Source organism: Neoarius graeffei, chromosome 12 (genome assembly GCF_027579695.1).
Source record: "Neoarius graeffei isolate fNeoGra1 chromosome 12, fNeoGra1.pri, whole genome shotgun sequence".
Lineage (NCBI taxonomy): Eukaryota > Metazoa > Chordata > Actinopteri > Siluriformes > Ariidae > Neoarius > Neoarius graeffei.
The window spans coordinates 79,996,122-80,011,356 of NC_083580.1; the positions used below are offsets into that span (position 1 = coordinate 79,996,122).

Genomic DNA, 15,235 nt, shown 5'->3' on the forward strand with positions numbered 1-15,235 from the left:
CTACCAAAGAATGGTTAAAGAAGAATAAAGTTAATGTTTTGGAATGGCCAAGTCAAAGTCCTGACCTTAATCCAATGGAAATGTTGTGGAAGGACCTGAAGCGAGCAGTTCATGTGAGGAAACCCACCAACATCCCAGAGTTGAAGCTGTTCTGTACGGAGGAACGGGCTAAAATTCCTCCAAGCCGGTGTGCAGGACTGATCAACAGTTACCGCAAACGTTTAGTTGCAGTTATTGCTGCACAAGGGGGTCACACCAGATACTGAAAGCAAAGGTTCACATACTTTTGCCACTCACAGATATGTAATATTGGATCATTTTCCTCAATAAATAAATGACCAAGTATAATATTTTTGTCTCATTTGTTTAACTGGGTTCTCTTTATCTACTTTTAGGACTTGTGTGAAAATCTGATGATGTTTTAGGTCATATTTATGCAGAAATATAGAAAATTCTAAAGGGTTCACAAACTTTCAAGCACCACTGTATAGGCAGAACCAAATCATGAAAAAATAACATTATTATATAATTTCTGATCGAATCCTTCTATAAATTAATATAGAAAACTGTTTCACATCAACTCATTTCGGAATGAACTCAAAACATTCTCCAGTAACCGTGACGCAGAGCGAGAGCGCGAGTTGAGAGTGTGAGATGGCGGGAAATGGGAAGGGGGCGGGGCTTCCAGGTGTGAGTGTTAATAATCAGAGAAACTGAGGAGGAAAAAGACTGATGGTGCATTTTCTTTCACCTGTCCTAACGTATTCAAAATGCATCAAGGTTTGCAAGGCCTCCTAATCTAATCGAATCGGAATAAACGTAACTGGATATCATGGCAGTGTTATCATATCGAGAAGATTAAACTGTTACATCACTTAAACCTCATGGAGAAAAAAAATGCTTGTTCTAAAATCATGACAGTTTTTTTTTTAATTGATCTTGAATAAATATTTTATCTTGGGGAGGAAAAACACTAAACTTTGCACCCCGAGCCCTGTGTCTCGGTTTGAGACAGTTTCCTGCTCACGCTTCCACCTGAGCCGTGTTGAACATGACTCCTCTCGGCTCTGCAGAGTGAACGAGGCTCTGTTCTGACCACAGCAACCTGCAGCGAACTTTAACGTAGTGACATCATGTGGTTTAGAGGATTAGAGCAGAAACTCCACTGTAACAATGCCGAGTTCAGCAATGAATGAACTTCAGAGATTTTCCATACGACGACCACAGATTAGCAGAACGAGTGACAGCAAAGGAGAAGGAGTGAGAAACCACAAACCGATGGAGTAGAAACGTTGGTATTTTAATTAAAAACGCATTCTGGATCAGTAAAATAAGCCATCACTTTTTACCATTTCTCCTTCAACAGAACAGAAAATGCTTAAAAACACACAGGAGGAGGAAATCACAGGGCGGTTCGCTACGTTCAGGCGAGCGAACTGCGTTAGCGTCTCTTTTTCCGTCTTCATAGCGTAAATTTTGGTGCCGAGACGGTCGATCAGTCAGTCAATCCGTTCCTTTCTTCCTCGGCACCTACGTACACTCATCAATACGAGAGAGACAGAGGGAGGACACGGTGCCATGGAAACCTGGCGGATCAGACCAGATTCCTGACGCTCCATGCAGAGCCGTGCAGCAGATCGACGTCTTGCATCTCATCTATATTACGTTACGTTACAGTAACAGACGTACATCACAGAGCATCACGTGATACTGCCCTGTCTCAAAGCAAATGACCTGAAATCTAGATGAAAAGGTCAAACAGCTGACTTATTACACACACACACACACACACACACACACACACACACACACACACACACACAAAAAAAAAAAAAACAACCAAAAACCCATGCCTATTCACTTTAGGATCATTTTGCAGTGCAAGAGATTCATTTGATGTTAAAAAAAAAAAAAAAAAACAGAAAGGGAAAAAAACAGGAAAAAAAAAAAAGACATTTGAGGACAGAAATGAAATTTAGATTCCTTCTTTTAGATATTCTTTGATAGATTTCGGAACGAGTTCAGGAGCAAAGTTTTCCATAAAAAAGGGATTTGTGAAAAGCCAAGCCTCCAAGGAAAGTCTCCGAGAGGGGCGCAGAGTTTCAGACGTCCGTATTTCAGGTCTGCCTTGCAGACATAAACGCATCAGAAGAAAAAAATATATATAGAAGAGAAAAAAAAAAAAAAAAAAGGAAAGCACTTCAGGGATCGTCCGACGTCTCTTTAGAGCAGCGCGCTTCCTCTCCAACGCTCTGAACACAACACGGTCCCCAACAAGATACTAGAAGGTTCCGCCGTTTTCTCAGTTCTCGACAGGCGGCGGCTGGCTGACGATCACCTGCACTACGTAGTCTTTGGAGATGTTGAGCTCGTGCAGCTTCATGCGGTCGCTGAGCGGCCGACCCGAGAAGAACCAGCGCTGGCTGGACGCCTCGAGACCCTCCTGAGCCTGCAGACGCCGCTTCATGAACAGCACGCTGTCTCCGGAGCGCACGGCCAGACGCAGGTCGCGACCCGTAGAGAGACGCAGACGCAGCTGGCACTCGTGTCCCTCGGTGGGCGGGGCCTCGGGAGCCTCAGGTGTCTCCGTCTCACTCTTTTCCTCGATCATGTTGACGGGTGGAGACAGGCAGTACACGGGGAGCTGGTAGCGGTTTCCCAGTTCATCATAGCACTCAGTCAGAGCACCTGGGTTTGGAAGAAAGAAAGAAGGAAAGAGACACAAATATATAAAAATCAGTCAAATGACACATGGACACACACGAAAAAAAGTTAATCAAAAGAATTTTAATTGTGAACCAGTTCTCCATTTTGACAACGCACATCTAGTCAGCAGGAAAACACTGGGAGTGACGTCATTGGAGTGAAATATCAGGAATTATTATACACGCAGGACACTTTATCCATGGGATAAAACCATGTGTTCTATTCCCTTCTAGCAGGTTTCGTTCATTTGGTTTGATAGCATGCAATATTGTTAGCATATCGCTTATCCTACGTGTATTACATCACTCTACCCAATGGAGAATGAGCGTTGAATATGGTTTACGATATTGCATGGTTGTCAAGACAACATGACGTCACACATCGGAGACATAAAACTTCCGCGCTAGCGAGCAACTGTGACAATTTGTAAACAAACATGGCCGCCAGGTTTGCTTCGTTACAAAATACGGAAGATTTTGAGAGAATTCTGAAAGAGAAAGACGCGTTGAACACACAAAAGGAATGTGTATGTATTATAATAATAATAATAATAATAATAATAATAATAATAATGGCTGGCATTTTTTTGTGGTCTATCAGATGTATTCCATTCAGAGACTTGTCTTCGACTCAGAAGACAACTTCGATGGAATATATCTGATAGACCACGAAAAAAAGCCAGATAATATTATTTAAATGTGAGTTTTTCAACACGAGAAGATAAACTTCACATCTTCAAGCCAACGTGTGATTTTCTTTTTATTATATCGACACATTCACAAACAAAAAAATCCCCAAATTTATCAAAACATAACTATCAATTTCCTCATGAGTGACACATGGAGATTTATGTCGGGGTTTTGGTTCTCCGTGTCCCAGATGGAGCTCAGATGAGAACTATGAGTGGTGCATTTCCCAGTAAAACACTCGCGTCTATATACCGTAATATCATGTTTATGTAACTTAAATTCTGAGGAAAAACATTTAAGGATTTTTTTTTTTCTTTTTCAAAATGTCTAGATGGGGAGAGTTGGGACAGTTCATCATGTTACAGATTTATTTCTTGTAGTTTAAAAATGTGGGCGTGTCCCTGCATGAGGATGAATCTTATTTCCTTCCTTCTTGAGAATGGAGTCAGGTTTTGAATCGAGTCAGGTTTTGGGTAAACGGATATTTTTCTCTCGCTGTACCAGCGCTGCGTGTTCACACAGTTCATATGGGACAGAGTTTGATCATAAATAAATCAAAATTAAACATGTCGGATTAAGCTCGGGATTTTATTTGTGTCCCATGTCTCCCCTCGACGTCTCAGAAAATAATAATGAGAGAAAAAGTGAAGTCTGAAGGCCGAGCTGAGAAACTCATGCTGTGGTCAGAGGGGACGGTAAATACTCTCTGATGCAGGATGAACCTGATGCGGCTTACAAAGAATTTCACACAATCTACAAAAGATGGAAAAGCGTCCCGAGTTTTCCCCGCTCTCCCCTATGGGATATAACATGAGGAGCGAGTGATTCCACATATATTACAAGCTGATCCATAAAACTTAAATTTTATTTTATGATTGACCTATAAAACTTGAAAACAGGTCAAACTGGCACGAACTCATCAGAGAGGCTTCACTTTCATTCTTCACATATTATTCTCTCCACAGTCACTGGATATGAGCAATCGTGCGCTCTGATTGGCTACTCTACTACTAGAATATCAGCTCATATACCGTGAGTAGAGAAAAACAAAATGGCAGAGTGTGTTACTGAACGAACCGAGGACGAAATAAGAACACTACTCAAAACCAAAACCCCCCAAAAAGAAAAAAAAAAGACAACAAAATATGGAATGAAAGTATTTGATGGGAAGAACATATATATATTTTTCAATAATTATTCATCTCATCTCATTATCTCTAGCTGCTTTATCCTTCTACAGGGTTGCAGGCAAACTGGAGCCTATCCCAGCTGACTACGGGCGAAAGGCGGGGTTCACCCTGGACAAGTCGCCAGGTCATCACAGGGCTGACACATAGACACAGACAACCATTCACACTCACATTCACACCTACGCTCAATTTAGTGTCACCAGTTAACCTAACCTGCATGTCTTTGGACTGTGGGGGAAACCGGAGCACCCGGAGGAAACCCACGCGGACACGGGGAGAACATGCAAACTCCACACAGAAAGGCCCTCGCCGGCCCCGGGGCTCGAACCTGGACCTTCTTGCTGTGAGGCGACAGCGCTAACCACTACACCACCGTGCCGCCTCAATAATTATTATTATTGCATTTTTTCACAAATTGCTCCTGTCATTTCACCGGTTTTGTGGTTGGTTGAAGAGAGCAACTGGACTTGCTTGACGATTCTTGAAAACGTTTCGCCTCTCATCCTAAAGGCTTCCTCAGTTCTGTCTGACTAAAGGGAGTATCCAGTGTTTATCCTCTCATGGATCATCATAGAATCCGAATCAGAATGCTGATGGCTGCATTGTGCAACCACAGATTACTATGTACCTGGATGACTGAGTTTCTTCACAGATATGTTTCTACGCACTTTGGGATGAGATCCCTTCGACTGGTGCGGGAGTATGAGAGGACTTCCAGAAAACTGGCAGACATCTAGAGGATCGTTCATTTTTGTCAACCTGGAACGACCATCATTGAACAGAGGTGGGTGTCTATGACATCTCTGATCAGCCTCCTACAATGCAGCCACCAGCATTCTGATTCGGATTCTATGATGATCCATGAGAGGATAAACACTGGATACTCCCTATTAGTCAGACAGAACTGAGGAAGCCTTTAGGATGGGAGGCGAAACGTTTTCAAGAATCTTCAAGCAAGTCCAGTTGCTCTCTTCAACCAACCACAGATTACTGTGTACCTGGACGACTGAGTTTCTTCACAGATGTATTTCACCGGTTTGTTTACATTTTACGCGGAAATGATTTTGTCAGACGTTTTGTATAAAGTTTTTATTGATCAAATTTGCAAAAAATAAAAATAAAAATGCTCCGTTTCTCTAAATCCAGTGAATGTGGATAGAATAAAACAGTTATTCCACTCAATCTCGGTGCTACGCGCCTCGTCAGTTATCAGCTCGTGTACGACTTGATTTTGTGGAATAACTGTTCAATATAAATAAATTTTTCGACAACTATCAGTTCAGTTCAGTTCAGTTCAGCTCAGCATGGACATTTCAGTTCTCTTCTGTTTATTATTAATACCTCAGCAATCTCTGGTTTCCCATTTAAATGGATTTTTGTACAAAGTAAGTCTTTGTTTGCTGATTGTGTTTAAAAAAAAAAGATTATAATCCAATTCTTGTGCGCGCTCAAAAGTGGCAGAACCCTCACGTCAGCACACGCTTCTGAGAGGAAGTTCATCAAAGTTCACTCTGCAGCAGTACCCTACAGCACACAGAGAAAAGAAGCTCCCTGGGAGTATTAGGGAAAGTTTTGTTTCATTGGACGCATGACAGACACCGATACGTGTACTTCGGAAGAATTTTGTGACAGTTTCAGTCGAGACGTGAGCCATCATTTCGACCTGACGCCCGTGTGTATTAGAGTCGCGTCAACGCGTCCAGAGAGGAGACGAGCGATGAGATGGGATTTGGGGCAATCTCCTGCGCTCCGTCAGGTGAGTATAAGATTAGCGTAGCTTAGATGAGAGATTAGCGTTTCACGGGTTGGGGTTTCACTGGCGATGATGTAACTGTTCACATGTAGGATGACTTTCACTGAAAGGGCAGCAAAGGGATATGAAGCCCATACAGTCCTGACCTTGTGGTCACCACAGCGCAGGTTCTCTTTTCATTTTCTAAATGAGTTTTCAAAAATCCCCTTTTTAAACACCATCCAGCCTCAACTCGAAGCCAGAAACCTTGCTTGGGAACGAGGTCTGAGGGAATCGCCGTGATCAGGACAAAGGTGAACGGCTTTCGCAGTTCTTTTTTTTGGAACTTCTTTTTATTTCCATTTATCATGTGCAGTCATATCTTATATACAGTACAATAAAAACAAAAAGCAAGTATATGCACAGGTACGAAAGTCTTGAAAGAGTCATTAGTCCATGGGTCTCCAATCTTGCCCATCATGTGCGGAGTGAAATGAGAATCTATACCAAGAGTCCAAATATAATTAGAGATGTTCCAAAACTGGATTGATTCACAACCTAGAAACACTTTGACATTACTCCGCAAATGGTCATTTTCACAGCCTTATTCAAGGTGGGGAGAAAAGAGAAAAAAACAACAATAATAATAATAATACAACCCCAATTCCAAAAAAGTTGGGACAAAGTACAAATTGCAAATAAAAACGGAATGCAATAATTTACAAATCTCAAACTGATATTGTATTCACAGTAGAACATAGACAACATATCAAATGTCGAAAGTGAGACATTTTGAAATTTCATGCCAAATATTGGCTCATTTGAAATTTCATGACAGCAACACATCTCAAAGTTGGGACAGGGGCAATAAGAGGCTGGAAAAGTTAAAGGTACAAAAAAGGAACAGCTGGAGGACCAAATTGCAACTCATTAGGTCAATTGGCAATAGGTCATTAACATGACTGGGTATAAAAAGAGCATCTTGGAGTGGCAGCGGCTCTCAGAAGTAAAGATGGGAAGAGGATCACCAATCCCCCTAATTCTGCACCAACAAATAGTGGAGCAATATCAGAAAGGAGTTCAACAGTGTAAAATTGCAAAGGAGTTTGAACAGATCATCATCTACAGTGCATAATATCATCAAAAGATTCAGAGAATCTGGAAGAATCTCTGTGCGTAAGGGTCAAGGCCGGAAAACCATACTGGGTGCCCGTGATCTTCGGGCCCTTAGACGGCACTGCATCACATACAGGCATGCTTCTGTATTGGAAATCACAAAATGGGCTCAGGAATATTTCCAGAGAACATTATCTGTGAACACAATTCACCGTGCCATCCGCCGTTGCCAGCTAAAACTCTATAGTTCAAAGAAGAAGCCGTATCTAAACACGATCCAGAAGCGCAGACGTCTTCTCTGGGCCAAGGCTCATTTAAAATGGACTGTGGCAAAGTGGAAAACTGTTCTGTGGTCAGACGAATCAAAATTTGAAGTTCTTTATGGAAATCAGGGACGCCGTGTCATTCGGACTAAAGAGGAGAAGGACGACCCGAGTTGTTATCAGCGCTCAGTTCAGAAGCCTGCATCTCTGATGGTATGGGGTTGCATTAGTGCGTGTGGCATGGGCAGCTTACACATCTGGAAAGACACCATCAATGCTGAAAGGTATATCCAGGTTCTAGAGCAACATATGCTCCCGTCCAGACGACGTCTCTTTCAGAGAAGACCTTGCATTTTCCAACATGACAATGCCAAACCACATACTGCATCAATTACAGCATCATGGCTGCGTAGAAGAAGGGTCCGGGTACTGAACTGGCCAGCCTGCAGTCCAGATCTTTCACCCATAGAAAACATTTGGCGCATCATAAAACGCAAGATACGACAAAAAAGACCTAAGACAGTTGAGCAACTAGAATCCTACATTAGACAAGAATGGGTTAACATTCCTATCCCTAAACTTGAGCAACTTGTCTCCTCAGTCCCCAGACGTTTACAGACTGTTGTAAAGAGAAAAGGGGATGTCTCACAGTGGGAAACATGGCCTTGTCCCAACTTTTTTGAGATGTGTTGTTGTCATGAAATTTAAAATCATCTAATTTTTCTCTTTAAATGATACATTTTCTCAGTTTAAACATTTGATATGTCATCTATGTTCTATTCTGAATAAAATATGGAATTTTGAAACTTCCACATCATTGCATTCCGTTTTTATTTACAATTTGTACTTTGTCCCAACTTTTTTGGAATCGGGGTTGTAAATACAATGACGTAAAAAATAAATAAAAAATGATTAAATAAATAAATTTAAAAAAACAAACGACCCCCCCAAAAAATTATTATATTAACTTAAAATGCAAGGCAACTGGGGCCCATTTATTTATGAAAGCATCTGTTTTTAAACTTAATGATGCAGTCAAGTAGTCCATATTGTAAACATCTTGGATTCTTTCTCGCCATTGTATTATTGTTGGGGAGTGTGGTTTTAACCAGGAGACTGTAATTACTTTGCTATCAGGAGAAGAATTCTCAATAAATCTGCCTGGTTATTTTCTTCAAGATCCTCTAGTAATATCCCTAATATGAAATATTGTGGTTCTAGTGGCATGTCTATTGACAGACATTTCTTAATTTCTTTTTGTACATTTTTCCAGTATTCTGAAAGTATTGGGCAGTCCCAAAAAATGTGTGTATGGTCCCCCACCATACCACATCCTCTCCAGCATTGTACTGAGGTATTGCTCCATTTTGACGTAATCTGTGGGGTCCTAAAGTACCTCATTTTAATCTTCCATCCAAACTCTTTCCAGTTAGGGCGACTGATTATTTTATGTCCATGCCTACATGAATTTTCCCAATCTCATCTCATCTCATTATCTGTAGCCGCTTTATCCTGTTCTACAGGGTTGCAGGCGAGCTGGATCCTATCCCAGCTGACTACGGGTGAAAGGCGGGGTACACCCTGGACAAGTCGCCAGGTCATCACAGGGCTGACACATAGACACAGACAACCATTCACACTCACATTCACACCTACGCTCAATTTAGAGTCACCAGTTAACCTAACCTGCATGTCTTTGGACTGTGGGGGAAACCGGAGCACCCGGAGGAAACCCACGCGGACACGGGGAGAACATGCAAACTCCGCACAGAAAGGCCCTCGCCGGCCACGGGGCTCGAACCCAGACCTTCTTGCTGTGAGGCGACAGCGCTAACCACTACACCACCATGCCGCCCGAATTTTCCCAATGTTCATCAGAAATTATAACGTTCACGTCTAACTCCCATTTTTCCTTTGATGTCCAGATTACTGTTTTTTAATTCATCTTGCAATATCCTATAGATGTGTGATATAAACTGTTTTAATTGTGCCTTCTATGGTTGAAATAAAGAAATGTTCCATAACAGATGCTGGGTTACACAGGGTCTCCCATTCTTGATGTGCGTGTAAGTAATGTCTTATTTGAACAAATCTAAAAAAATCCTGGTTTGGTAAATCAAATTCGTTCTGGAGTTGTTCAAATGATCTAAGAGTACGTCCCTCAAACAGCTGGTCTAGAACCACTAAACCTGCCTCTTCCCATCTCTTAAAGCCTCCATCAAGTCCAGCTGGGGGGAAATCTATGTTGTTTGCTATCCTTACAGCCCTGGATATTGTCATAGGGAGATGCGGTTTTTTTTCCTCACAGTTGACCATATTTTTAGAGTATTTTTTATCCAAATATTATTAATTTTCCATTTTCCCCACTGATCTTGGTTCAGGAATGGGATTGAGTCTAATGGCATATCAGGACAATCGCTCTGTTCCATTCCTCCCCATATTGCATCAGTGTCCCGGGATATCCAAGCAACCATTGACCCAAGTTGAGCTGCCCAATAATACATTTTCAGGTTAGGAAGATCTAGACCTCCATTGGCTTTTGAGCATAGTAGTCTTTTAAATTTAAGTCTGGGTGCTTTGCTTTGCCATATAAATTTTGATAGCCATTTATCAATTGTATTGAAGGTGGAGGTCGAGACATATATGGGTAGTGACTGAAAACGAAAAAGTAATCTTGGTATCACGTTCATCCTTATCGCCTCTATTCGCCCTGTGAGGGATAGGGTATAATTTCCCATCTTGCAAGGTCCGCTTTTATTTGGCCCATCAGTTTACCATAATTAAGTTTAAATAGTTTTGCTAAATCTGTTATTATGATTCCCAAATACCTAAAACCTTGTGACCAACGACAGTGAAGTCTACCTGATAACTGTGTGGGCCAGGTTCCATTTAGCATCATTGCCTCCGAGTTTGATTGGTTAATCTGATAACCAGAAAGCTGTCCATAACTTTTTAATGTATCCATTAGTGAAGGAACAGAGACTACTGGGTCAGTTATATAGGCCAATAAATCGTCTGCATAGAGTGATGTCTTGTGTTCTCTATTACTCATGTCTCCAATTCCTTTAATATCCGCATTTTGTCTTACAGACGCTGCCAACGGCTCAATATTTATAGCAAAGCGCAGGGGACTTAGGCAATCTCCCTGCCTCACCCCCCTCCGTACGTCAAAAAACTCAGAGCAGCAACCATTTACTCCGACACGTGCCTGTGGATTTTTATACATGACTCTGACCCAGTCTACAAACTTTGAATGAAATCCCATCACAGATAATGTTTTGTTCAGAAAGTCCCAGTTTACAGTATCAAATGCTTTTTGAGCGTCAAAACTAATTAGCATAGAAGTCTGCCTTTGTTTCTTGGCACATGTAATAATGTTTAAGGGTCTTCTGATATTATTTGCTCCCTGTCTACTGGGTACGAACCCTGTCTGGTCCAGATTGATCAGGTTTGTAATACGTTTTTGAATCCTCTGTGCTAAAATACTGGTCAGTAATTTCTGGTCATTGCAAATCAAACTAATGGGTCTAAGCTTTCGCGGTTCTGATGGAGAGATGAGCGGACGAGCAGATCTAAGCACGACTGACGCATCTGGCTTTTCACTGAGCACATTAACCTGTGTTTGACTAACACTCACTGGTCTTAACTTGGTTTTAATTCTATGTACACGTACGCAAGATGGCTGCCGTGTGCGTTTGCTTGGAGCTTCATATCGCAAACCACGTACAAGTTTATCAACAAACTAAAATCGTGTCTCAAATCGCATACTTATAATCACATACCATACAATTCCAAACTGTTACTGAGTCCAGATATCATTTTCTATAATTTTCAAGATCAGGAAATACTTCTGAACGTAATGTCAGGGTTTTTAATTTGAAACACAGCCCATGATGACAATCACGACGACAGCGGAAAGTTTCAACAGAACTCATCAGTAGCTGTGTTTCCATTCACCTGCTTCATGTGCAACCTAAAGAAAAAAAAAAAAAGAGTAATGGAAAGGAAAACGTGAACTTTTAAAAATTCTCAAAAAGTTTTTACGCTCACATGAGATGTTTTTTGAAGGAATCGATAAAGTGATATTTTGCAAACGTGAAACTGAAATATTTTTTGCACTTAAGTCACACGACACATTTAATAGAAACGGACCAGTCACAATTGTTTTTGTTGAAAATTTTAAAGCTTTACTGCCTTTCAGATTTTAAGTGTAGGTCATAAAAAGAATTTTCCCGACACCAAATTATTTTTGTTTAGTGACCGAAAGCTACTGAATTCGAATCACAGACTTCAAATTTTATTAGTTTATTTTTTTTTAATAGAACGATTAATTAATTGAGAGCCATGTGTCCCTAAATTCTCCACTATTTTTTCCTGCTTCACCATGACCCAATCCAAGCTACTACGTCATGCATCATGTGGTGGGCTTTCCCCGTTCGCGCAAGGCATTGTGGGATACAAATTTGAAACAGGAGAGAAAAATGGAGGACGTGAGTGTGCGAATGAAACGTGAAAGACCAACTACAGTAACAGAAAGAAAGCGAGAAGAAAAAGACATTATGTTATATACGAAGGAAAGGAAACGCAGGACCAAACTAATAAATATGGGCGCTCAGCGAGCACCTCGGTGTGATCAGCTGTTCGTTTAGCGACAGAATGATGGAACTGTCAGTGCACGCTCAAAGGGAAACCTGTAGATGGCAGTAATGCAACACTGTGGATGCCAGCTGCTGTAAAACCCAAAAGAAGAAGAAGAAGGTAAACCTGCGCATGCGCACACGGACTTCCTCTGTCTGCTTGACTGCGCCAAGTGAGCGATTTCATGCACATTATTTGCTTTAATCCCCTCAAATTAAATAACTTCCCAGCCACAGAATGGCCTGATATTTTGTGAAATATTACAGAAATAAACATATTTTTTTTTTTTTTGCAGGGCCGGCATGGTGGTGTAGTGGTTAGCGCTGTCGCCTCACAGCAAGAAGGTCCTGGGTTCGAGCCCCGGGCCGGCGAGGGCCTTTCTGTGTGGAGTTTGCATGTTCTCCCCGTGTCCGCGTGGGTTTCCTCCGGGTGCTCCGGTTTCCCCCACAGTCCAAAGACATGCAGGTTAGGTTAACTGGTGACTCTAAATTGAGCGTAGGTGTGAATGTGGGTGTGAATGGTTGTCTGTGTCTATGTGTCAGCCCTGTGATGACCTGGCGACTTGTCCAGGGTGAACCCCGCCTTTCGCCCGTAGTCAGCTGGGATAGGCTCCAGCTCGCCTGCGACCCTGTAGAACAGGATAAAGCGGCTACAGATAATGAGATTTACCAGCTGGGAGGTCCGTATGGTGAAGTACCGTGACCTTGGCCCAGAGGGCCTCGCTCAGTACTTTCAAGACCTCAGTCACGGTATTTCACCATACGGACCTCCCAGCTGGTAAATAACATGTATATCACAATGACCACATTTCAGACAGAACTAAATTTCACTGATTTTACGAAATCGAAAAGCCGTCTAGCTTTAAAATATTGCTTCGATTGGGCGCAAAACTCTAACAGAATTCCATCGAGTGTGCTTGAATTTCCGCTTGGAAACCTGATGAACAGGAACGTTTTGATTCTGACGTGATTTTAATCCACCAGATGGACATCAAGTACGCAGACGAGTGTGTGAGCAAGGTCACTAGCGCTGCTGCTATTGTTGTTGCTTCTGCACTTGAACACAGCGCCATGTGTCGAGTGTAAACCACTCCACATTCCATTAAAGACGATCATTAAAACAAAAGTTAATTTTTATCGAAATTGTCCATAGGAATTGGACGTAAACTGCACTCACATCAAGTAAAGTGTCGATCCTGGTGTGTATGTGGGAAAGAAGATTTGGGAAACTTTATGTCGCTTTGAACTTCCTTTTATTTTTCAAACAAACAAATCAGACATAAACCAGAGATATATTTATGGCCCTTTTCCACTACCCTTTTTCAGCTCACTTCAGCTCACTTCAGCCCGACACGGCTCGCGTTTCGACTACCAAAAACCAGCACGACTCAGCTCGTTTCAGCCCTGCTTAGCTCCTAAAACTCGCACCGTTTTGGAGTGGGGCTGAAGCGAGCCAAGCCGTGCCGAGTGAGGTTGGGGGCGTGAGCAGACACTCCCCTGTGCACTGATTGGTGAGGAGGAGTGTCCTCACATGCCCACACACGCCCCGCGAGCACGCTGGGATCTGTAAACACCGCAAACCCGGAAGGAGAATAATTATGAATTACGAGAATTTCTGAAGCCTTATGCGCCTCGCCTCATCTATACGCTCTTGCCAGTATCTGTTGGCGTTGTCGGTGACAACAAGCCACAGCACCAAGACCAGCAACACTAACGACTCCATGTCCTCCATGTTTATTGTTTACTATTCGGGTCGTGAGACTACCGCTTAAAAGATCACTGAATCAGTGACATACAGAGCATCGTGGACGAGTTCGCGGAGCGCAAGGCTCGTCGTATGCCCTTCAAATAATGCGCGCAGTGGGCTATTGATGTTTTATTATGAGCCATGTACAGTATGTCGCCTAATGTTTTTTTGTTTCTGAGTTACATGTTCGTTTGAAGGACTTAATGTACAAAATAACATAGTTGCACCCCGTAGTGTTGAAATTGGTAAACACAGTGCATTCAGTGAGGTTTGCACCGCCCTCCTTTTATTTCTGACTCTTCCTGTCAGCGTTGCAACCTCTGAGCGCTCATTCGTATGCCCTTCAAATAATGTGCGCAGTATAGGCTATTGATGTTTTATTATGAGCCATGTACAGTATCCTAATGTTTTTTGTTTCTGAGTTACATGTTCGTTTGAAGGACTTGATGTACTAAATAACATAGTTGCACCCGGTAGTGTTGAAATTGGTAAACACCGCAGTTGCGGACATTTTGTAGCCTAAAATGATGTTATGATAAGCTTTAATAAAGGGCCCGGTCATTTGCCCCGCCCCCGGCCCGGCTCTGACTTGTTCCGCCACTGTCACTGATGTCACTGTTTGCGCTGCTTAACGACATCACGTGACGTCCACCCACTTTCGCTAACTCCACCCAATGTGTCCACCCACTTCCAGCCAGCACGGTTCAGCGCGGTTGTAGTCAAAATGCAACTCCAACAGCCCCGCTCAGCTCGACTTGGCACGGCACGGCTCAGCCGCGTTTGTAGTGGAAAAGCGGCATTAGTCACAGCGGTAAAGCGGAGCTCCTGGTGAGTTTATGAGTAAAATATTTCCAAGGGCAAAAAAAAAGAAAAAAAATCCCCCTGAATAGAACAGTAATATTACAGTACCATGAATGAACCATCGAATTGTGTCGTGTCGTGTTTTTCACCTCAGTAAATCACTGCATTGTCTTGTGACAGTGAGACCAATAATGAGAGACGCATTGCAGTTACGATACGTATTTATTCTTTTCTTTGATGCTGCATGCCATCCACCAGAAACACCACAGAATTTATTATGGTGTGACTCTGCTGGATGCCTTTCACTTTACACCACTACTGTAGAGTTATCATCTAATATCACACTCCATACAT

At 42.3% G+C, this 15,235-nt stretch overlaps 1 protein-coding gene across 1 annotated transcript in view; it reads right to left on the reverse strand.

Moving 5' to 3' along the window:
• Positions 1-1,289: 1,289 nt before the first annotated feature.
• ubtd2 (ubiquitin domain containing 2) overlaps positions 1,290-15,235 on the reverse strand; it is a 46,693-nt gene continuing 32,747 nt past the window's right edge. Inside the window, exon 3 of the mRNA XM_060935255.1 lies at positions 1,290-2,688. Within this exon, the coding sequence (XP_060791238.1) occupies positions 2,303-2,688 (386 nt within the window). The 3' untranslated portion in view covers positions 1,290-2,302. The remainder of the gene's footprint in view (positions 2,689-15,235) is intronic.